A 25,760-nucleotide genomic window follows, 5' to 3' on the forward strand; every position below is an offset into this window, starting at 1 on the left:
TAGGGATATATGTATATGTATAGCTGATTCACTTTGTTATACAGCAGAAACTAACACAACAATGTAAAGCAATTATACTCCAATAAAGATGTTAAAAAAAAATTGGGGTGAGGATTATGAATGTTTAAAGGTGAAGAGGAGAAACTTGAGAAGGGGAGAATGGAGATACTGTAATAGGAAGGGCTCAAGTACAGCAGGAAGATATTTAGAAGCTAGGAAGGACATCAGATAGGACTTAGGAGAAAGAGACACTCTTTCTCTGAGACTGTTGCAAAGGCAGAGCTGTGCTGACAAAAAGTGGTCAGTGAGGTCATACCAGATAACTCCGATATCACTAGGCAGCAGTGTTTGGAGGGAAAGAGACCCCAGACTTGGAATTCAAGTCCTTCCTTTGAAAGGCTGAGTAAGCTACAGTCTCTCTAAATCCAGCTTTCCTTATCTGCAGTATCTACCATAGAGGCTGGTTGTGTAAAGCAAATGAGATAACGTTTGAAAGTATCTATCTTAGTGTCCCCCATAGAAGGACCATCCTTTATTTCCCTTTCACGAGGGTCTAGCAAAAACTAGGTACTCAATAAATGCCTCCAAGTAAAAGTGTGAGAGTGAAACAGAAAAGTGAGGAGTGGTAGAAAGGGGATGAGAGGGAGGAGGAAGGAAAGTGGAAAGGGAAGGAGAGCAGCCACCTGGTTCTTAACTAACGTCAACAGAATTCTTTTATGGCTCAATCTCAGTAAACTGATTGAGTAGAGGTTTAAAGAAAGAAAAGTTGGTTTAGAACAGCTTCTTCAGGAACTGGGCTAGTGAATTAATTGAAGAAGTAGAAAACCAAGCAGCAGGGCATGCTTGGTTGAAGCAGGACAGAATGAATTTGTAGTACGTCAAGTTAGCACAATTCTGCATCACTTCGAGCGTGATATATTCTAAGAGCAAAGAAAGCAGGTTGATGAAACAAAATTTACTTTAAGATCTTTCTAAAAAGCATTGGACATTCAATAAATATTAAGTTCTATTGTAAGAAATTAGAACAAAGCATTTCTTAGCTCATTTTCTCCCCAAATATGTCACAGGTATAAATGATGCCAATTTCTTTCAGAACTTTAAAGTTGCAAATAAATTTTTAATACAGAGACAAGACTTCTGCCAGTGCCTTAATCTAAGACTGGCAAGCAAGAGAGTCTATAAACATATACATTCATTTGGAAAAGATATGTGGGTACCTGGCACAGGACATGTGGTGGAGGGAGGGGAGGGCAGGGGGAGGTATCTGTGAAGATCTGTATGTACTAGGTCAGGGTGGGAGGGATGTATTCCGGGAAACAACATTTGGTAAAGCTGAGACAAAAGTAAGATTCAGAGATTATGTTTAGGGTGACTGTGCAGGACAGTAATAGTAGCATAAACACACACTTGGGGTATTGTACGGGAATGAATTTTTTGCTTGCTTCAGCTTAGAATTATAGAACCTTATTTTGGGAATAAATCTGAGGGATTTTACAAACTATCTATCTACATTTCCCAACATCTTTTCTACAAATATTATGAGGAATTAATTTTTAAATTAACTACTTAAATAAGAGTATTAAAAAGGGAAACCATCTTTGCAGTCACTTCAGTTTCTTAGTAAATTATTTTAGAAATAATTACCTACCTATTTTGACTCTCCCCCTCTCAGGACCTTCTCCCATTACTAGGATATTTGCTGGTTTCTAGAAATAAAAATAGAGCATTCAAATTACTATATTTATTCTTTTGACATGCTCTAAAATGGAAAAAAGTTCTTATAATATGAAAATATCACTTTTGGATTTTCATCAAAACTGTAATTGAATATCAAGTACCCTCTATATAGTTAAAGCATTTGACATACTTGAAGTTAGCACTAACTTTCCAAAAACATCCTTGCTATAGAAACATCTTATTTTCAAAATCATATCATACAAAAAATCACAAAGGAATTAAAGCTGTCATTTCTATTTATCCCACAAAAGTAATGAGTAATAATTCTTAAACCTGCACAAATTATAAGCTGTCCTATTGCTGCCCACAATAAAGGGCTTTTGTGGTTGAAAATTTTTACATAAAATTTCCAGCCACAATATAACTATGTTCATTTAAATGAATAAAGTGGAATATTCCTTGCTAAATATTTCTAAGCTACTATAGGAAAACACGGTCAACATTCAGCAGACTCCATTAAAATTCATACACATTTTCAGCCATAGTTCATGCAAAAGTGAGAAATTCCAAATATAATCTCAAGATGTAGGAAAGTAAAAACCAAGGCTAATACAGAGCTATATAAAGAAAAGAGTAGGCTGCAAATGTATCCAGCATCTTTTAAGTCATCCTTTTTTGTAGACATTCGGAAACAGAGAAACTGTGAAGATACATGCTTTTGGGCAAGTAAGTCTCCTCTGTAAACTCTTTGGAGAGAAAAATTTATGATTCATTTATTTAATCAATGAATATATTTTTAGTGTCTTCTAGGGAGAAAGAACCAAACTAACCATACAAAGAATTAAGAGGAAAAATAAAAGCACAGTAAACCAAGTTCTTAACCTCCAGATGCTCACTACGTAAGTAGAAAGAAATATCAGAAGTTTTGTATAATTTTAGAAGCTAATGCTAATTATGAGTTATGGAGAGGACTGAGATCTTGGGTTAGAGGTTAAACTAGATTACTTTTAAGATCTCTTCCAATTTTCCAGCTCTTTAATTTAAAGTTTCAATGAAAACAATAAGCATTAAAAAAAAAAAAAGTTCAAAGAAGGAACTGATTAACAAGAGCTTCCATTGTTAAGGGAAATGTTCACTGGAGGTGGGGCAGCGGCGATGTCCATTATCCAGATCCTGAAAAATGAGCAGAAGCTAGAATGACAGAGCAGAAGAAAGGTAAGGGCTATGAATGAAGCAAGCTTAGGAGAGAGTAATAAGTCTGACTTGACAGAAGGCAGAGGACTCATGTTGGAGGTGGTAGAATGAACCTAGACCCTGCAGAATCCTAACTGCCAGGTTAAGTAATCGGACCTTTGTATGTATTACAGGCAGTGAGATTACAGGAAAGAGGGAGGTATCAGAACTGGGTGTAAGGTGACAAGCGCTTCATCCAAGGACTTCTCAGCTGAAATGAAGAGGGAGTTATGGAGCTGAGGAACATTTTAAAGGAGAAATGAACAGGACTTTGTAACTAGTTGAAGGCAGAAGATTAAGACAAAGGGTGATAAAGATTTCATTAAGGTTTTGAGTTTATGTGACTGGAAGAATGGTGCCCTTGTGATAGAAAATTTATGAGAGGTACTGATTTGGGAGGAGGAACAACAAAGAGAAGGAGATGGCACGTTGAGTTTGAGTGATGTGAGAGGCCAAGTTGTACTAGCCAGGGGAGTGGAAATAGGAAGATTTAGATTTTTTAAAAAATAAATTTATATTTTATTTATTTATTTTTGGCTGCGTTGGGTCTTCACTGCTGCACGCAGGCATTCTCTAGTTGCGGTGTGGGGGCTACTCTTCATTGCGGTGCACGGGCTTCTCATTGTGGTGGCTTCTCTTATTGCAGAGAACAGGCTCTAGGTGCATGGGCTTCATAAGCTGCAGCACACAGGCTCAGTAGTTGTGGCTCATGGGCTCCAGAGCACAGGATCAGTAGTTGTGGCGCATGGGCTTAGTTGCTCCATAGCATGTGGGATCTTCCTGGACCAGGGCTCAAACCTGTGTCTCCTGCATTGGCAGGCAGATTCTTAACCACTGTGCCACCAAGGAAACCCAAAGATTTAGATTTGAAAGTTATTGTCACTGGAGTGTGATAATTGAAGACATGAGACAAGATTAGCTTACTGTAGCAGAAAGAGAAAAATAGCATCAGACAAAAAACCAAACCTTCAAAATTCAAGTTTAACAACTATTTATCAAAGATCCATTATGTATAAAACACTGTCCTGCTGACTTTCAGGAAACAAAGAGAAATAAAACATGAAGCCCTTGACTTCAAAGAGCTTAATATCTAGTAGGGAAAGACAGACAGAATACTTTTTAGAGTACAAGGCAGATTACAGAAAGTACCAAAACAGCAAAATAAATTGCCAGGAATAGATGATTCTTCTCAGTGAATATCAGGATAGTCTTTAGGAAGGAGATGACTTTAGATGAACTTAAGAATGACTAAGATTTTGATCAGCATAAACAGAAGAATGACTTTTCAGGCTTAGAGAACCCTAAAAGTAAGAGGCTGGTCACAAAGAAAACCCATGGACATGACATACTGGGAGAGCCTACAAGTATTTTGATTATGACTAGAGCATAGAATGCTCAGTGTAGAAATAAGGCTAGGAACTATGCTGGAAATTAAACATCACATTAAAGAAACTACAAGTGGGGCTTCCTTGGTGGTGCAGTGGTTGAGAATCTGCCTGCCAATGCAGGGGACACGGGTTCAAGCCCTGGTCTGGGAAGATCCCACATGCCGCGGAGCAACTAGCCCCGTGAGCCACAATTACTGAGCCTGCGCGTCTGGAGCCTGTGCTCCGCAACAAGAGAGGCCGCGATAGTGAGAGGCCCGCGCACCGCGATGAGGAGTGGCCCCCACTTGCCGCAACTAGAGAAAGCCCTCGCACAGAAACGAAGACCCAACACAGCCATAAATAAATAAACAAAAAGTAAAAAAAAAAAAAAAAAAAAGAAACTACAAGTTATGCTATAGGCTAAGCCGAGACAAGACAGTGAGATAATCAGATCTATATTTAGGAAAAAAACTCTGGTAGCACTGTGAAGGATGAACTGAGAAGGAAAGACGGACCACAAAGCAGAGACAGAGACCAGCTGGAAGTGGGCTACAATAGTCAAGGGAAAAGTAAGGGGTCCCTAACTTGTGACAGTGGTCATGGAGCAACACATAAGAGCATTTCAAGGTATGAGTTCAAGATTTGGCATTGCTTTTTTGCACCACCTTCACTACCCTCCATAGTCACTCATTCAACAAATATTGATTATCTAGCAGTGATTTAGTTGCTAGAGATACAGTAGTAAACAAAACCAGGCAAGATCCTTGACCTCATGGAGCTTACGTTCTAGTGGGAAGAGAAGGGCAATAAATAACAAATGTACAGTACATCAGTATTGATAAGTACTGTGGATAAAAATTAAATAAGGAGAACCCAAAGAGATTTCCACATCTGGTATTATGGCTGAGTAGGAGCTCTAGAAGACCCTGCCATTACAGAACAACAATATATATGCTGCCTAAGAAACATTCCTTGAAGGATCCTTGATCTCACAAGAGATAAGGCAGGGGTCCCCAACCCCCGGGCCGCAGACCAGTACCAGTCCGGCTGCACAGCAGGTGAGCGGCGGGCAAGTGAGTGAAGCTTCATCTGCCGCTCCCCATCGATCCCCATCGCTCGCATTACCGCCTGCACCATCCTCCCCACCCCAATCCATGGAAAAACTGTCTTCCACGAAACTGGTCCCTGGTGCCAAAAAGTCTGGGGAACCACTGAGGTAAGGGATATCTACAACAACCCCAGCCCCACCCCCAAATAAGGGCTGGAGAAGGAAGGAAAGGCAGGATGGACCTGGGAGCAGATGCCAGTAACACACTTCATTGGGGACACTGAACCCTGGACCACCAGCAAGATGAAGAAACTGAGCCTGTTCCCTGACAATCAGTCAAGACTCCCATGGGGACTAAAGTAGACCAGAAGAAGCAAAAGGAAACCCTCTCTGTAGGAAAAACGTCCTAACTTAGGCCTAAGGACTAAAACAATACATTTGCCTGCTAAAAGCATACTTTAATCCATTCACACACTATTTACGAGAGATCCATCTAAGTGGAAGGACCATAAAAGCTGAAAGTAAAAGGCTATTAAAAGATAGGGGCTTCTGTGATGGCGCAGTGGTTGGGAGTCTGCCTGCCGATGCAGGGGTCACGGGTTCGTGCCCCAGTCCGGGGGGGTCCCACATGCCGCGGAGCGGCTGGCCCCGTGGGCCATGGCCGCTGGGCCTGCGCGTCCGGAGCCTGTGCTCCGCGGCGGGAGAGGCCACAACAGCGAGAGGCCCGCGTACCGCAAAAAAAAATAAATAAATAAAAGAGCAGGCAAACTGCTAGAAGAATCAACTGTAGTAATGTCAGACAAAATAGCTTTTAAGACAAAAGCATTATTAGGAGTAGGGATGGTCACCATGTAATGATACAAGATTCAATTCACCAGGAAGAGAGAACACACCTAAAACTCATTATGTACTTGAAATATATATGTATTTGATATAATTTCAGGGAGGGAAAAGACCAAGGATAACAAACTTCTCTCAATAATTGATATGTCAAGCAGACAAAAGATTAGTAAGATATAGACCATCCAAAGGACACAATTAACAAAGTTGATCTAACAGGCATATAAACAACTTTTTACCCAATAATTAGAGAATACACATTTTTTTTTTCAAGCATACATGGAACATTTACAAATGTTGTTAGTGTACTAGCAGGTCTCAAGAAATTTCAAGGAATTGTTATCAAACAGACTATGTTCTCTGACCACAATGAAATTAAGTTAAAAGTCAATTACAGGGACTTCCCTGGTGGTACAGTGGTTAAGAATCAGCCTGACAGGTTTTGATCCCTGGTCCAGGAAGATCCCACTTGCCATGGAGCAACTAAGTCTGTGCACCACAACTGCTGAGCCTGCGCTCTACAACTACTGAAGCCCGTGTGCTGCAACTACTGAGCCCACGTGCTGCAACTACTGAAGCTCACACACCTAGAGCCCATGCTCTGCAACAAGAGAAGCCACCACAATGAAAAGCCCACACTTGTCGCAACTAGAGAAAGCCCACGCACAGCAATGAAGACCCAATGCAGCCCCCCCAAAAAAAGTCAATTACAAAAGTATAAATCTAAAACTCCATATATTTGGAAATGTAAAAATACCTCTAAATTATTCAAAGGTAAAAGGAGAACGTATTGAAGAAGTTTAAAATACTCAGAAATGCAATAATGAAAGTACGACCTATAAAAACCTGTGGAACTTACAAGGGAAATGTACAGCCTTAAATATTTACGTTAGGAAGAAAGGCTGAAAATAATTATGTGCCTAGTTAAGAAGTTAAAACAAAACAAAATTCAACAGACTAAAACAAAAGAAAGTAGAAGTATAAAGATAAAGGTAAGGGCAGGAATTTATGAACAAGAGAGGATTTATGAAGCCTTTAGGACAACTACATCAAAAGGAGAGAAGGTGCAAATAGACAATATTACAAATTAAAAAAGGAACATAACTATAGATTCAGTGGAGGTTAGAAAGATAAAAGAACCCTATTAAAAAACTATATCTATTAATTTTAAAATATATACAAAATAGGCAAATTCAAGAAACTGTAACCTACAAATTAACTCAAAATGAATTAGAAAACCTGAAGAAACCAAGAAGTAGTAAATAAATTAAAACTGGACTTAAAAATCTTGCTACCAAAGGGTAAGCTGGGACGAAGTGAGAGAGTGGTATGGACTTATATATACTACCAAATGTAAAACAGATAGCTAGTGGGAAGCAGCCACATAGCACAGGGAGATCAGCTTGGTGCTTTGTGACCACTTAGAGGGATGGGATAGGGAGGGTGGCAGGGAGACGCAAGAGGGAGGAGATATGGGGATATATGTATATGTATAGCTGATTCACTTTGTTATAAAGCAAAAACTAACACACCATTGTAAAGCAATTATACTCCAATAAAGATAAAAAACAAATCTTGCTACCAAGAAAACAGATGATCACAGAGGCAAGTTCTCCAAATTTTCAATGAACAGATTGTTTCAATTTTATTCAAACATTTTCAGAGAAGAGAAGAAGAGGGAATACTCCCAACACATTCTAGAAAGCCAGTATAACCTTGATAGCAAAACCAAACAAAGTATAAGAAAGAAAAACTTCAGGCCAACTCCACTCAAAAATATTAAACAAAATAGTAATAAGCCGTCCAGAAAAAGGAATGCCAGGATGGCTTAATATAAGAAAATCTACATAAGTCCATCACCACAGTGACAGATTAAAGAAGAAAGATGATTTAATTATCTTGATAGAGGCTGAAAAAGCAGCTCATAAAATTTAACACCCAGTCATGATAAAAACTCTCAGCAAGTTAGACTAGAAAAAAACTTCCTTAACCTGATAATGGGTATGTATCAAAAACTAAGAAAGAAGCATTGAAATCATTCCCATTAAAATCAGGAATAATGTAAGAATACCCACTATTAACACTTCTAAAATCAACACTGTACTATAAGTCTAGTACTATAAAACAATAATTAAAGACATATGCATTAGAAAGGCAGAAATAAAACTATTGTTATTTTCAGATAATATAATTATCTACATAGAATGCCCAAATTATTTACAGGCAAATTATTAGCAAAAGTAAGAGAGTTTAGAACGTCTGGCTACTTGAACAATATGAACAAGTCAACTGTATTTCTGTATATCAGAAAAAAAAAACCTAGGAAATATAATTTTTCAAAGGCAGCATTTCTATAGCAACAACAACAAAAAAGTATAAGGTGCCTAGGAATAAATATATCAAAAGATTTACAAGATTTTTATACAGAACACCTTGAAACCTTGTTTTAAATGATATTAAGAAGTTCTAAATAAATTAAGAGCTCATGTTAATAGATAAGAAGACTCAATATAGTAAAGACATCAATTCTCCCAATACTTCTCTGTATATTCAATGCAATTTCAATCAAAATTCCATCAGAGTTTCCTTGTGGAACTTGAAAAGCTGATTTTAAAATGTATGTGAAAGAGCTAAGAATAGCCAAGATATTCACAAAGTGTTAGGGGTAGGGGATGAGGAGAGGAATCTGGCTCAAAACATTATATCGAGATTTATTTTAAAGCTATAGTGATTAAACAGTGTGGTTCTAGTACAGGGATAGACAAACTGATCAATGGGAGAGAATGGAGAACCCAGAAGGAACCAAAATACTGAGAGAGAACTTCAGATCAGTGGAGAAAGGAAGAACTAATCAATAAATGGTGCTGGCACAACAGGTTATCTAAGTGGGAAAAAAATAAGTAAAATGAATCCTCACCTCATATCATATAAACAACAATTTCAGGAGGATTAAGGAATTAAATGTGAAAAGCAAAACTTTAAAACTTTGGAGGAAAAAAAAATTGGAGAATATCTTTCTGAGGTGAGGAAGAATTTCTTAAACAAGATACAAAGAATAACCATAAGAGAAAAGACTGATAAATTTGTCTATTAAAATAACCTCCAGGGCTTCCCTGGTGGCGCAGTGGTTGAGAGTCTGCCTGCTGATGCAGGGGACACGGGTTCGTGCCCCGGTCCGGGAGGATCCCACATGCCGCAGAGTGGCTGGGCCCATGAGCCATGGCTGCTGAGCCTGTGCGTCCAGAGCCTGTGCTCCGCAACGGGAGAGGCCACAGCAGTGAGAGGCCCGCGTACCGCAAAAAAAACAACAAAAAAAACAAAAAAAAACCCTTCCAATCATCAAAGATAAAGAAAATAAAAAGACAAAGCACAAACAGGCAGAAGTATTTGCAACACTTATCAGTAACAAAGGTTTGGTATCCAGAATAAAGAACTCCTACAAATCAATATGAAAAACAAGCTAACAGAAAAATGGACAAAATGTCTGAACAGGGATTTAACAAAAGGAAGAAAATCTTTAACCACTAAGCATATGAAAAGATGATGCTATACCTCATCGATAATGGGGAAAATGCAAATTAAAATCACAGTGAGATACCATTTTACACCTAGTAGATTGGTTAAAAATTAAGAACAGTTGAGTAGGAAGTAGGTCAGGGGAACTCCAATACATTGCTGGTGGGAGAATAAACTGGTACAACTTCTTTGGAAAACAGTTTGGCATCATCTTGCAAAATTGAACAATTGCATACCCTTTGACTCAGTAATTCCATTTTTAGAAACACCAAAGAATGTTCATAGCAGCACAGTTTGTAATAAAAAAAAAAAAATCTGGACGCAACCCAAATTTCTAGCCAATAGGAAAATGGAGAAATTAATTGTGGTAGAGTCACACAATGAATTTTAAAACAGCAGTGAAAATCACTGAATTACAAATAGAAGTAAAAAATGTTCAGATCTTGGAAGCATTATATTGAGAGAAAAAAAGCAAGTTTTAGAAGACTATATACACAGGATGCCATTTTCATAAAACTTAAAACCGAGCAAAGCTAAAAAATGTTCTGTTCAGGCATATATACAAATGTGATAAACCTATTTTTTAAAAGGAGTGAATAATAGGTTCAAAATTCAGGATATTTTTTACCTCTTGGGAGGAGACAAGAGGATAAGATGAGGGAAAAAACATAAGTAGAAGCAAGCTATTGGTAATATTCCAGTTATTGAGTTAAGTGATAGGCTCTTGACTGTTATGCTTTGTAAGATAATATATAAAGCAAGGAATGGGGATAGGTACTGTTGGGAGTGGGATGACAGGGTGTTATTTCCAACATCATTCAAGCATAATTTTAAATTACTTACATAATGCCTCTTTTGAGAAGGTAACATCTGGGATAAGACCTGAAGAAAGTGCAGTAATAAGGGAAGAGCAACTTAAAAGGCTTGAGGCACAGGTAAAGCAGAGACACGCTACGGAGAACAGTGGGCATCGGGGAGAACAGAGTGATAAGGCACTGATGATTCTAAAGAGAAGGAAACCCTAGGTAGGGCTTGCTTGCTGTTTGCAGCGGTTCTGCTTTTGGCACAAGTCATTTGGGTAGCAGAACTGGATGGGTTCTTGAGCATTGTCTAGCCTGTGCTCTGAGAGTTGACGAGGGCGGCCACGAGATCTGCAGCAGAGCAAGATCACGGTGTTCGGAGCAGTGAGGAAAAACCCTGGTGAGCTGGCAGGCTGACTCACTGGAGAAAGAGCAAGGAGGTCAGTGCGGCTGCAGTCAACGTGAGAGGGAGGCAGTTAGCCCAGGGGCGGCAGAGGAGCGGTGGGGCAAAGGTTAGGGAGGGGTGCCGGTCAGACAGAATGACGTGGGGGCTCGGAAAGACTAGGTTTTTCATGACTAGAATTAGCATCGTTTTGTTATATTATCCATCTTACCCATAATTTTTACAAATTGCATAATTTATTTTATATATATCCTGACCAATCTCTGATAGCAGGGTTTGGAGAGATTATCATTTTCTACTACATTATATATTTCCATAATGTTTGATTTTGTATATTTTGGTATTGTTTACAATTAGATAAATGGTATTTTAAAAATATAAGAAAAAAATAACGCTGAGAGGAATAAAGGGTAGAAGAACAGGAGCCAATGAAAGAACTGGTGAAAGAGCATCCAAGGTAAGGAAACAGCATAGGGTTCTAGAAGCTAAGAGTTTAAAAAGGAAGAGGTAGCCTTCAGGTGCAACAGAATGAGAGCTGAGAAGAGGCAACTTTGGGACAATTAGAAGGTCATTGGTGACTCAGAAAAAATAATTTCTGTGCATTTACAGAAGCTAGACACAGTAAATGAGACCCAAATAAGTGGAAAAAAGGTAAAGGCAGATTTAGAGTACATTTTTCAAGGCCTTAGTGAGAATGGGAATCTCTGGGATATAACAATTTTTTAAATTGTAAAATCATCAAATAAACCATTTTATGTACCATTTGTTACACTGTTCGCAATTCCTAAATTTTGGATTTAGGAATTAAATCCTTTTAAATAAAGATATAAGATAAAAACACAAAGTAGGATATAAGGGAACAAAAATTGCTTCGTATAAGAAATGAAAATAGATTATGAGCTGCTGAATGGAAGAAAAGCAGGAAGTTCATCTTGGATCACTGTTAGCTCTTATTAGAAGTTCCTGCAGTCACACTATTTGGAAACAGAGAATATGAATATGAGCACCACAATGGAATGAGGAGAGAGAGGGAGAGAGAGAGAGAGAGAGAGAGAGAGAGAGAGAAAAGAGGATCTAGCTAGTTCTGAAGACAGTAGAGAATACCTTTGACATGATCTACTTGAAGCCCATGGAAGCTCTAAGAGTGAGGCCTGAGATGAGGACAGAAGTGGTGACGTGGTTTAGGGGAGCAGCGAACGTGAGCTCTTTTGTACAGTCTGAGAAAGGAACCCAGAGCTTGGGCAGTATGCATAGAGAAGGGTTCCTGGAGTCAAGTAAAAATCTAGAATCACAGAGGGAATCATTTTTTAATGCACACCTCTTAACTGGGATTATCTGTCCCCTTCAGGACAAGTGAATGTGTTATGGTCATAAGATGCTTGATGTTTCAAAATAACAACAATAACAACAAAATAAATAACATGATCACCATGAAAATGCATTTAACTTAGGGAACTATATTCAATATCCTGTAATAAATCATAATGGAAAATAAAATAAATAAATAAAAATAAAATGCATTTAACTTTTCAAAGCATTTTCACATCGATTTTCTTCTTAAGGGAAATACTCAAGGACCTACAGGGCTAGGGGCAAGTCTCAGAACAACTCCATATAACCCTCAAGATTCCACACTGTGTTGCACTTACAGATATTATGCTGAATTTTCAAAAGACTAACTTTGACAGTGATTAATTAAGTGAAGGCATATGCTATTAAAAAACAAAGGAAACTGCAGCTCATGCACACACACCCACACCCACACATACAAACCTAAAAGAATGAAAAAAGGATACCAAAATTGTTCTGACCTAGTTACATCCCAGTTAACACAGACTATGCTTTACTAAAACCCCTCTTCTTACTGTGAACACAAAATGCCAGCTGTGAAAGAAAGTGATACTGCTGGGTTTGCACACTTTAGTTACCATAGAAACAGTAGAAATGGCAGGAGTTGGATGTCTCATATTCAAGTTATCAGCAATAAAATTGGACAGACAAATCAAGGCTGCAGGGTTCATTTTAGATAAATTGTATTTTAAAGGCAAAAGTCAGGGAATTAATGTGATAAACAGTACAGTTACTCAGAAATTATTCTTGAAATATCTGTATTTTAGCAGAATTTAGTTAGTTCTTGAATGTACATTCATGATGGTTTGCATGTATTCTAGATTTGCTTTTTCCTTTTATAGAATCAATTTTTTTCACAGGGTTAAATTTATTTCAGTTAATTGGCACATCATAAATAGAACAGCCTAAAGATATACAATTATCCTACTACATTTGCTTTACACTTCCTACACCAGGACATTTGGAACAAAAATATGAAACCCACAAGATGACTCTCATCAGCACCAGTAAAGAAGACAGAAAAACAAACACAACTGTCTACAATCCTGAATAATAGGAAAAAACCAATCAGACATCAACTGGACTAGTTTCTGAACAATGAACAGTGCTAGCCTAATATTAATGGCTACAACTATTCTTTTCTTTAAATACAGAAGTGGCATGACTCTCGTCACATCTGATACATAAGTACATTCCCAGGAGAAAATTTTCAGTTTATGTTCCTTTCTTTACACTGTTTTCCATTGTTCGCCTTGAACAAATAAGATTCTGTATTGTAACAAACAGGACAAAGAACTAAGAGTGAGAGACATGCTTTTTTTCTTAATCACAGTAGTCATTTGCTAGTAGCATCAGTCTATCATAATTTTACCTCTTAAAATAACTTCATTGACAGTAAAGGATTTAAAAATATAGAAAATCTGATTATTGTGACTGCAACCTCCTAAAGGGCAGGGAAGATATTTCTATCACCACTTTATGTATCTGCTGAAATCCAGGCATACAGCGTTTAATAAATATTTGTTGAATGGGTTCGCAGAGCGAGTTGAAGGTGAATGCCAGAGGACTTGGATCTCAGCTAAAGGACAGTATTCCAGTTACTGAACTTTCAGCAAGTGGACCTTCTGAAAGTCATGATCTTCTTCGAAAAGATCTTGTGTGAAAAATGAACTTTTGCCCAGTCATCCTCTTGAATTATCAGAAAAAAACTTCCAGCTCAACCAAGATAAAATGAACTTTTCCACACTGAGAAACATCCAGGGTCTATTTGCTCCACTAAAACTACAAATGGAATTCAAGGCAGTGCAGCAGGTTCAGCGTCTTCCATTTTTTCCCAGCTCAAACCTTTCATTGGATATCCTGAGGGGTAATGATGAGACTATTGGATTTGAAGATATTCTTTTTTTTTTTTGCTGTATGCGGGCCTCTCACTGCTGCGGCCTCTCCCGTTGCGGAGCACAGGCTCCGGACGCGCAGGCTCAGCGGCCACGGCTCACGGGCCCAGCCGCTCCGCGGCACGCGGGATCCTCCCGGACTGGGGCACGAACCCGTGTCCCCTGCATTGGCAGGCGGACTCTCAACCACTGCGCCACCAGGGAAGCCCTGAAGATATTCTTAATGACCCGTCACAAAGTGAAATAATGGGAGAACCACATTTGATGGTTGAATATAAGCTTGGTTTACTGTAATGCAGTGTGCTGTTCATGGAAATAGAGGGGCTGCATCTTTATAGTCGTTTTTTACTATAATTTGATGTGCACAACATTAAAAGTACTGACACATGAGAATTTTTGCCTAAATAGCATCTGTGATCATTTGAAATTATTTGGGTCTTTGGTTTATGTGATAATTGAAAGCACTAAAGGGAGATGGTTTTAAAACTTCTAATTTATATTAAAACAATAGCTTCCTATGTCTTTCAAAAAATGTTGCTAGTTAATATTGTAAAACTATCCACAGGTTCCAATTCAGTCTATTTTCTAGTTATTCCATAAATTTACTTTTGAATAACCGTTATGAGTATTTGAGTCTGCAAACTTCATAGTTAGCATCTTTCAGAATAAACATCTGTTCAGTGGCAGCATTTCAAAGTAAGTACAAAATAAGAGTATTATATTTTACCTTCTTTCAGTATAGTCCATTAATACTCATAAGAATAACACTTGCTTTATTGATGCTACTTTAGAATTATAACTATATTCTTTGATTCTTTCAGGTTGAAAAGTATAAGTTCAGAGGTTTTGATTTTGGTCTTGTTTTTAAAGTGAAAAATTAAATAAAACAATCAGCAGATGTCAATTAAAAAAAATATCTGTTGAATGAATGAACAATTAAATGAATGAATGAAAATTGCCAGTGCTCAGTATTCATCGTCCTTTGGTAGGCAAGTTCTCAATTTTGAAAGAAATTGTTAAGAAACCAGAGTAAGCACTTACCATGAAATATGCCAAGCTCACTTCTGAATATAGATTTTTTAAAGTCCTAATTTTAATTCAGTCCAGGGTTTCAACAATCACTCATATGCCAATGACTCCAAAATCTATACCTCTAGGTCTCTAAACTTCTATATATCTAGAGATATGTCAACTGTATGCTGGCTATCTCCACAATCATCTCAAATTCAACTTGTTCAAACTGAATCTTCACTGCCTCTCTTTCTGATAGTATTCCCTTCTCAGTCACTCAATCAACAAAAGCAGAAGTCTGAACACCTGTCCTTTATTCCTAAAATCTAACCAATCCTCAGGCCTGATTATCTTACCTCCTGAAGATTTATCTGCTATCTCCCCCCCTCTCTATCTGGATTACCTCTGACCTGATTCAGGCCTTCACCATTTCTCAATCAGCTCATTACAACAGCCTGAGAAAGCTGCTATCCCTGCACCCTCAAACCAATTCTCCACATCCCTGTCTCAGTAGTGTTTCTTAAGCAAAAACCTGACCAGCTCAGCTCTGACCGACCACAGGAAAAACCCATGCTTCTAAACGTGACAGTTAAGATCCACTGTAATCTGGTCCCTATTTCTTTCCTCTTCCTCTCCTTTCACTACTTTTTTGCTTTGCCCCAGTAATATCAAAGTGCTCACAGTTTCTTACCCCAATCCCTTATTCATGCCATCCCCTCTGCCTGGAATGCTCTCCCCACCCACGTCCCCCAAGTCATTCTTATAAATTTCTACTCATCCTTTCAGATTCAGCTCAGTGTGAGTCCTCCAAGAGAGCCCCATCCCAACTGGTTAGGTAAGCTTCTGTGCTCTCAGTACCTTCTGCAGAGCTAATCCCTGAATATACTTTACGATTTCTCTTTAAACCTTACTATTTTATGATTATCAATTTATGTGTATCTTCCCCACCACGCATATTCATTAGGAAAGGGACTGTATTTTTTCTTTTTTTTGCGGTACGCGGGCCTCTCACTGTTGTGGCCTCTCCCGTTGGGGAGCACAGGCTCCGGACGCGCAGGCTCAGTGGCCACGGCTCACGGGCCCAGCCGCTCCGCGGCATGTGGGATCTTCCTGGACCGGGGCATGAACCCGTTTCCCCTGCATCGGCAGGCGGACTCTCAACCACTGCGCCACCAGGGAAGCCCCAATTTCTCTTTTAAACCTTACTATTTCATGATTATCAATTTATGTGTATCTTCCCCACCACGCATTCATTAGGAAAGGGACGTATTTCCAGTGCCCAGCATACTGTCTGGAACACCTTAGAAGGACGAAATATGTTTATAAAGCAAACATTCTAAGTCTAAAAACCAGTACTTCCCCCACAGAAATCCAGAAAAATGGACATTAGTTTCCACAGTTCTATTCGTGTCATACTTTAGGTGTACTGTGGGTTAAATAGGCCTTTGTATTCAGAGAACCTAACCACTATTTACAGTGCTCTTTCTCAGCAAAAATTCCTTCCCAGTTAGAAATTATGTATCAATAACTAGATGTAGGCTGTCTTAAAATGAGCAGTCTATAATACTAAATGCTGTGATTAATTTCATTTTACCTTAAAATGGTCTAGAGGTATCTGTAACGGGTATTAAACCTCAGTATTCATGGTAAACAGCTGCCAACCCAGCACTGCACAACAGTTAACAATGCACTTCTTTGTCTTTGCCTTTTAGGAGTGGTTACAGGCCTGAACAGCAGAGATAAGGTTTTCTTTTCTCTAACAAGAACCAATAAAAAGCAGCCTTTATAAAAAGCTTTATGCAAGACAAACACATGTATTTAGAAGGCAATTTACCTAACAAACTTCAAGGTCACCAACAGTATAATCAAGATATATTCCACACTGACAGCAAGGCCAGGAAACAAGGCTACAAAGACATTCAGATGCTATCCTGTTCATTAACTAGTACAATCCACCTGCAGAGAAGCAACACTGGTAGAAAGTAGTTTTCCATTTACATTTGTGACAGTCACATTCAAATCAAATAAGTCATTCTTATTATGAGAAATTAAGAATGTCAGAGGTAGAAGTTATCAAACAGCCCTCTCATTTTACTCATGAAGAAACACAAAAAACCTGTAACCTCAACTAAGTCCACTGTCCACAGTGGCAGACCCAGGCTTAGAACCTAAGTCTCTCAGAGATGCACTCCAGGCCAGGGTTATGAGAACAAAAGCACACCTGGCAAATAAACAATACTTAATTGACTTATAGTCCTCACCAATAGAAGACTTCTACCCAGATGTGTGCTTAGTTGAAAATATGATCACACAAAATAACCGTATAAATAATCTCCCAGTGAAACGAATCATCAGTCCTTAAATGCAAGATCCCCTCTTGATGAAGATACCATCATTCTCAGTAAGGGATCTTGAATCATCCTACAGTGTTGGTCAAATAGAATGTCTGTGGTAGCATACACATTTGTCCTAATTCATCAATTTGTGATTAAAATGGGTATATTTTATTGCATATAAATTCTACTTCAATAAAATTAATTTAATAAAATAGTATGCCTGAATTGATTCTTCAGTTTTAAACATAGGCCTCAAAGTACTGGGGCTCCTTCTGTAGGCCTTCACTCCTAACCAGTTTCTGCCATTGCTGTCACTGTGGAATATATCTTGACTATATACCCTTTTAGGGACTATGAAGTTAACTTGGCAAATAGCCTTCTAGAAATGTGTTTGTCAGTACAGGCTAATTGAACTATACTAAAGTCAGGATCATCAAAAGAGCCCTGTTGTCGAGCTGAACCTTCAGAGGCCTCATAAGCCACTGTGAGTCAAACCACGTCCCCTTTGAAGCTGGCCCTCTTAGAAGTATGATTCTTAGTATCACCTGCCTGTCAAACAGATGGTAGAGCAGTATGCTCTAACTCAAACCAGCAGATGTGCAGGACTCTGCTGCAAGCTCCGGTTACTGGGCTATGGGTATGGATGATGGAAAAACGGACATGCCAGAAAGAATCACAGCCCCGTATCTAGAAAACACCTCAATAATACCTTCTTACATTTGTAAGATGTGTGTCACAGTATCCAGAGCATTGTAAGAAACATTACCATACCTATCTTTACAAGGCCTTGTATAGAAGCAGTAGAAGCATCTGTACACAGATGACATGACTACCATCAAAGGCCTTCAGGCTGCCATCATGAGCAGCTGAGCCACAGACTGTGGAGGACCAGCTCTAAGGAACTAGTTAGGGACCAAAGGTCACCAGCCAAAGCCCTAGTGTGATTCTTCAGCATGACAAGATCTGTAATTGTCCAAAATCACCTAAAATTGAAGGTTAGAAGATAACCAAGCCATACTTAACTTTTTTCATTGTTAGCTCTGCATTCTGAAAGAAATTAGGGTGAATAAATCATATTAAAATAAATGCTGCTTGGGCTTCCCTGGTGGCGCAGTGGTTGAGAGTCCGCTTGCCGATGAAGGGGACATGGGTTCGTGCCCCGGTCTGGAAGATACCACATGCCGCGGAGCGGCTGGGCCCGTGAGCCATGGCCGCTGAGCCTGTGCGTCTGCAGCCTGTGCTCCGCAACGGGAGAGGCCACAGCAGTGAGAGGCCCGCGGACCGCAAAATAAATAAATAAATAAATAAGTGCTGCTTTCTGTCACAATTTGTCAAGTGAAACGTTAATAAATCAAATGAAAAATAATAGTCATTTGATTAGCATGGAATTGTTAGAATGAAAAGTTAATTGAAACACTTTGATCTCATTTAAGCCAGTTTTTTTAAACTTTTTAAAATATATTTAGCAATATTTAAATATAAACCAGATGAAACATGGCCTACTTTTTTTTTTTTAAACACCAAGAAGCATGTTTCACATATTTACAGTAGGGCTCTACTCTGTAAAGCATAAGTGGCTAGGAGGAGTATCAGGCTAAAGGAATTCTGGGGAAGCAAGTGGTTAAAAGAAAGGGCATCGCTGCACTGCTGATGATATTCAGAAGAATGGACAGAAGCTTCTACAGAAAGGAAATCAGGAGGAATTCAGGAACTCTGGAGCTAAGACAATAGAATCAACAACAATATAAAGCACCTATCATTACTGCCATTTTACAAATGAGTAAACTGAGGCTTAAGTAGCAAGATTAACTATCTTGGAAATAATTTTTTTTTATTTATTATTTTTGGCTGTGTTGGGTTTTTGTTGCTGCACGTGGGCTTTCTCTAGTTGTGGCGAGCGGGGGCTACTCTTCGTTGCGGTGCGCGGGCTTCTCATTGCAGTGGCTTCTCTTGTTGCGGAGCACAGGTTCTAGGCGTGCGGCCTTCAGTAGTTGTGGAATGCGGGCTCAGTAGTTGTGGCTCGCAGGCTCTAGAGCTCAGGCTCAGTAGTTGTGGTGCACGGGCTTAGTTGCTCCAAGGCATGTGGGCTCTTCCCGGACCAGGGCTCTAACCTGTGTCCCCAGCATTGGCAGGCGGATTCTTAACCACTGCACCACCAGAGAAGCCCAAGAAGCTCGTAATTTTGAAAAAGGGATAAACTATATCTTGGCATTCTTCCAACCTACCAGAATAGTAATCCCATAAAAATGAGTCATCCTGTATTTCATCTTCTTACTCTTAGCTATATCCTGCTGTAAAATTAAAATATATCTTTCCTCCCTTGGTGTTTACAAGTTCCAAATATTTACAAACTTATGTCTCTACTGTCTCTCTGCTAAGATGAATATATTTAGCTCCTTTTCTCCTTTCCTTTTAAAGCAATTCCTCAATATAAGTCATCTTTTTGGTGACTTTATTTAAATTCTCTATTTCTGTATTAAATTCTAGTATCCAAATGACATAATTAAAATACTGTTCTAGATATGAAATCAATCACAATGAAAAACACCAACCTCACTGATGATGTAATGCTTCTTTGTGTGAAGTCCAAAACACTGGTTTTTATTTACTTTTTAAATTTGTTAGGTTATACTATTAGTGCAAATTTATATTTACTCTAACACCTTTAATTGTATGGATTTTCTAGGTTTCTCACACCAAATGAAAATTTAGAGATGGTATGCACTCTGAAACAGTTGTGACTAACAAAGAGTGTAAAGCCAGATTCCCTATCATAATAAGAAATGAAGCACTTAAAAACCCTACTCATTGACTAAAACTGCAACTCTACTCTTCAGCTCACATACAAAATAATAATTTTTCAAATGTCTCCAACATATCCCTTTTAACCATATTCATTCTTGATATACTCTATCTTTCTGTATCTACCAATGAATATATCTGTAAAGTAAACATACAGTTTAAATCTTCTACTCCTGAAAATACTTTGGCAAAACCATGACAATATGGTCCAGATAGCAGGCCTCATGATCAGCGAAAGAACTGAGTAGGCTATCACAGACTATATTCCTACTGGCTTAAAGTTTCAAATCTTATTAGAGTTACTTAAGCAGTAGAGGCACTAGGGGAATGTATAGGTAAAATACAAACAAGTGTTATACTAGGTCAGAACCACCTTCAGAACACATCTTCAATATTGTGTCCATGCTAATACAGATGGCCAATAGGCACATGAAAAGAGGCTCCACCTTCCCTGTTGGTACAGTGGTTAAGAATCCTCCAATGCAGGGGACACGGGTTCAAGCCCTGGTCCAGGAAGATCCCATGTGCCGTGGAGCAACTAAACCCATGTGCCACAACTACTGAGCCTGCACTCTAGAGCCTGCGAGCCACAACTACTGAGCCTGCATGCCACAACTACTGAAGCCCGCATGCCACAACTACTGAAGCCCACGCGCCTAGAGCCCATGCTCCGCAACAAGAGAAGCCACCACAATGAGAAGCCCACACACTGCAACAAAAAATAGCCCCCGCTCGCCACAACTAGAGAAAGCCCACATGCAGCAACAAAGACCCAACACAGCCAAAAATTAATTAATTAATTTTTTTAAAAAAGAGGCTCCACATCACTAATTATTAGAGAAATGCAAATCAAAACTACAATGAGGTACCACCTCACACCAGTCAGAATGGCCATCATTAAAAAGTCTACAACTAACAAATGCTGGAGAGGGTGTGGAGGAAAGGGAACCCTCTTATACTGTTGGTGGGAATGTAACTTGGTGCAGCTACTATGGAAAACAGTATGGAGGTTCCTTAAAAAATTAATAATAGAGTTACCATATGATCCAGCAATCCCACTCCTGGGAACATATCCAGACAAAACCATAATTCAAAAAGACACATTCACCCTTACGTTCATAGCAGCACTATTCACAACAGCCAAGACATGGAAACAACCTAAATGTCCATCAACAGATGAATGGATAAAGATGTGGTACATATATAAAATAGAATACTATTCAGCCATAAAAAAGAATGAAATAATGCCATTTGCAGCAACATAGATGCAACTAGAGATTATCATACCAAGGGAAGCAAGTCAGAAAGAGAAAGACAAATACCATATGATATCACTTATATGTGGAATCTAAAGTATGACACAAATGAACCTATCTATGAAACAGAAACAGAATCACAGACATAGGGAACAGACTGGTGGTTGCCAAGGGGGAGGGGGTTGGGAGAGGGATGGAGTGGGAGGTTGAGGTTAGCAGATGTAAGCTATTATATATAGAATGGATAAACAACAAGGTCCTACTGTATAACACAGGGAACTATATTCAATATCCTATGAGAAACCATAACGGAAAAGAATATTTTTAATAAGAATGTGTGTGTGTGTGTATAAATAAATATAAATATAACTGAATCACTTTGCTGTACAGCAGAAATTAACACAACGTTGTAAATCAACTATACTTCAATTAAAAACATACATATTGTGTCCATGCTATGGATGAAGTAATAATAATCAATGGGGCTTCCCTGGTGGCGCAGTGGTTGAGAGTCTGCCTGCCGATGCAGGGGACATGGGTTTGTGCCCCGGTCCGGGAGGATCCCACATGCCACGGAGCAGCTGGGCCTGTGAGCCATGGCCGCTGAGCCTGCGCGTCCAGAGCCTGTGCTCCGCAACGGGAGAGGCCACAGCAGTGAGAGGCCTGCGTACCGCAAAACAAAACAAAACAAAACAAAAAACAAAAACTACTACTACTACTAATAATAATCAATGGTGGCTTCTTTAATGGGGAAAAATAATTTCATTTGGGGAAAAAAAACTTCATTCTGTTGCTCACAAACTTTTAGCACTTAAAAACAAACAAATTCCCTAGCCTGATATTTAGGGTCTTCCTCGATCAGGCTCCAACCCATATCTTCCTAGTCTTACTTCATATTACCCTAATTCAGCTTATCCATTTTTGAGCCAGACAGAACTACACAGTTTCTGGGATAATTCAAGTGCTTTCTCGCCTCAGAAATGTTACATCCAACACTCCATTAGGTTACCCTCATCTCTCAAATCTCTATTTAAATTCTACTCATCCTTCAAAGTCCAGCTCAAATGGCACCTCTCTGAAGCTTGTCCTTATTCCCCCACTCAGAACCCCTTCTAACCCTGAATAGCATTTAGTCTGTACTTCTCACATTGCCATGTTCACATTCTCTCTCGTCTATCGGGTAGTAAAATTGTTTGTGTACATGTCGTTATTTCTTCTCTCAGACTAAACTCCTAAGAAGGTCTTGATACAGTCATGTTTGTACTGTCCTCACCCTTTCATGCTTTGCACATACAAGGAAATAATAAAAATTTATTTGGGAAGTGTGCTGAATACATATGTTACCTGATCCAAAAACATGCCGTAGTAATTAATATTCTTACTGATATTCATTCACTAAGGAAATATTTACTCAGTACCTATTGTGTACTGGAGCAGTAGTGTACCAAAATGAGTCATAGACTCCACTCACTCAATAAGTTTATGGCCTAGAACATCTTCTAGACATCTATATAAATTACTATAGTACTAATAGTCAAATGCCAGAAGAGAAGTAAAGATGAAGTACAACAGCAACCAACAAGGAGGAGAGATTATTTCTAAGTAATGATGCATATGAGGATAAGTTTTAACATTTGTGCAGGTCCTGAAAGACAGGTAATACTGGAGTATGTGGAGACGGGGTAAGGAGTTTTAGCAGGAGAAATAAAGGCCACTGAGGCAGGAACTCTCAGGAGGATCCAGGGAACAATCAATAGTTAAACAGTACAGTGTAAGTAAAAGATTACAGGGATACAGAAGAAAATTTTTAAAGGCAGTTATGGCTATACCTGAGAAGACCTCAAAAGCCAAAAAAGGAACTATAGCTTTAGTCTGTAAGCAATGAGGAACTGTTTCAAAGTCCTTAAGCAGGGGCTGAGTAATTATTCACAAGATCTGAAGTGGACTGGAAGGGAAAGAGATTGTTGATAAGGAGACAAGTTAAGAGGCTAGCACCGTACTACAAGAAAAAGATAATAAAGGCCTGAACTAGGAATGAGGCACTAGGAATGGAAACAGATGAATGGAAGAGATATTTTAGAGGTGAAACTGACAGGACTAGGCAAGTTCTGGATGTCAAGTACAAGGGTCTGCAAGTGGTAAAAGAACTTTCTAGGCTAGGAGGCGGGTGCTGCCATAACCAAAATAGAGGACACTAAAGCAGCAGCAAGTTTGGATGGGAGAAAACTGAGTCCTGGTTATATTAGGTTTTAGTACCACTGGATATTCAGGCAGTGACATCACAAATAAAATGTGCTAATCTATGCTATTTAGGACAAAATATACAATTTCGTGACAAAAAGAGAAGAGTTGAGATCAGTTAATCTTCAGTAAAGGATTCTGATCAATGATTCAAACATGAATATGACCTCAAAAATATAACTCACATAGGCTATGTTATATACAGCAAATTAAAATCTAAAACCATTTATGACGGAAAGTTTGACCTAGAACAACTTCACGTACCCAAGAATCATTTTAAAACATGCTGATTCACAGGTAATAGTAACGTGGATAAGTGGAAGGCTTTGAGAACCGTAGTTTAAAATTATGAGGTGAAATGCTTCTATTGAAATGGTAAATGCATCTTTGTGGTCCCTGTCCTTTGGCCCCAATGTAACTTCAATGCCACATCAAGAGATGCTCAAGCCAGAAGACTAGGCCTGACTGACAAGGTAGCAAGGGGTACTATCTAGATCCCCTTATGTATTCATTCCTTTCTATAATAAATACTTCTCCTCAATTAAAAAAATTGAGTCGACCTAGATCTATCCCTACTATATCCCTAGAATCTGCAAAAGCCTAAGCAAAATAAAACTTGCAACTATAAACTCAGTGGTATTACAGCTATTAAGTACCCATATTTCTTAAGAACAAAAAATCTCATCAACATAAACTAAAATGATAACAATGAAAAGATGAATAAAATAACCTGACATTAATAAATGTTTGTTATATGTGTACTGAGTAAAAAAGTAAAATCAAACATCAAACATTTGAATTATGGATAATATGCCTAATAAGTATTAATATATTTCCCCTGTTAGATTTACTTATTTACTTATTGTTAATACTAATAACATTCTATTTACTGGAGGCAGTGTCATTATTTCAGTTTAGCTTTGAAAACAATGTGAACTCAGTCTTTAATTATTTAAGTGTTACTAATGGTGAGCAAAATTACAAAAAACAAAATGGATCAAAAGGTACTTGTTTCGCATATGGCCATCCCATTAAGATTATGCTCATCCTAAATCAACTATACTCCAGTAAAAATTTTAAAAAACAAAAACTATGCCAATCATTTGTTGAAAATCACAATGACGTTTTATAGCTGTGCGTAAATGTAAGGGAAGAAAGAACATACACCACAAGTTAATAATGGTAATCTTTTGATCATAGGCTTATGGCAATTTTTATTTCCTTCTTTTTTGCTTATGTGCATTTTCAAATTTTTCTATAATTCATGTTCATCATAACTGTACCAAGAAGAAAAGATATTTTTGAAAAGAGAAAGACACATATTGAGAGATTTAAAAGAAACATACTTACCAGATCTCTGTGAAGCACCCAATTTGCATGGAGGTAATGGATACCGTCAAGAATCTGGTAAAGTAATGATTTAACCATAGATCTTGGCAACTGCATGGGCTTTTTATTTGCTTTTGATGCACGATGAAACTTAATAATATGCTAAAAATTAAAATATATATATTATAATAACATAGTCTTTGCCTGTGTCAATAAAACACAATCAAGGCTGCAATAAATTCTCTACATTTTAAGGTTACTTATTAAAGGCCAATAATGACACAAAGAAAAATAATTTGAATAATAAGATCAAACCAAAACAGAATCTATACTGAGGGTAAATATGACAGTATTAATGTGGTTATAATGACTAGATTTACTGAAACCATTAAGATTTTCATTAAATAAAACCAAGAAGTAAAAAGGGTTGGTATTTAAAAACCTGCCTAAAAAATAGTATTAGTTGTATTCTCTACTGACAGAAAGAGTAAACAAAAGGAAAAGAACCCTGTAAATCTTTCCTATTCTATAAAAAGTGCATTTGGGTAACATCACTGGCTATATGTATTACGAGAATTATTGGAAAGTTCACCTTCTTTGGCACATAATGAAATTAGGATATATTCTTAGTAGTCAATATTAAATAGCAAATCACT

At 38.3% G+C, this 25,760-nt stretch overlaps 1 protein-coding gene and 1 pseudogene across 4 annotated transcripts in view; one reads left to right on the forward strand and one right to left on the reverse strand.

Moving 5' to 3' along the window:
• CDK19 (cyclin dependent kinase 19) overlaps positions 1–25,760 on the reverse strand; it is a gene marked incomplete at both ends in the record, with an annotated part of 180,061 nt that overhangs the window by 18,398 nt on the left and 135,903 nt on the right. For all 3 annotated transcript variants that reach the window (XM_079716933.1, XM_079716932.1, XM_079716931.1), the window contains 2 exons: positions 1,649–1,706; positions 25,126–25,266. In XM_079716933.1, coding sequence (XP_079573059.1) covers positions 1,649–1,706; positions 25,126–25,266 — 199 coding nt within the window. The remainder of the gene's footprint in view (positions 1–1,648; positions 1,707–25,125; positions 25,267–25,760) is intronic.
• LOC307061400 (proteasome maturation protein-like) lies at positions 13,763–14,444 on the forward strand (annotated as a pseudogene). The gene is made up of 2 exons: positions 13,763–14,149; positions 14,344–14,444. The product of its transcript is annotated as a proteasome maturation protein-like (transcript).

Source organism: Hyperoodon ampullatus (genome assembly GCF_949752795.1).
Source record: "Hyperoodon ampullatus genome assembly, chromosome: 12".
Taxonomy (NCBI): Eukaryota; Metazoa; Chordata; class Mammalia; order Artiodactyla; family Ziphiidae; genus Hyperoodon; species Hyperoodon ampullatus.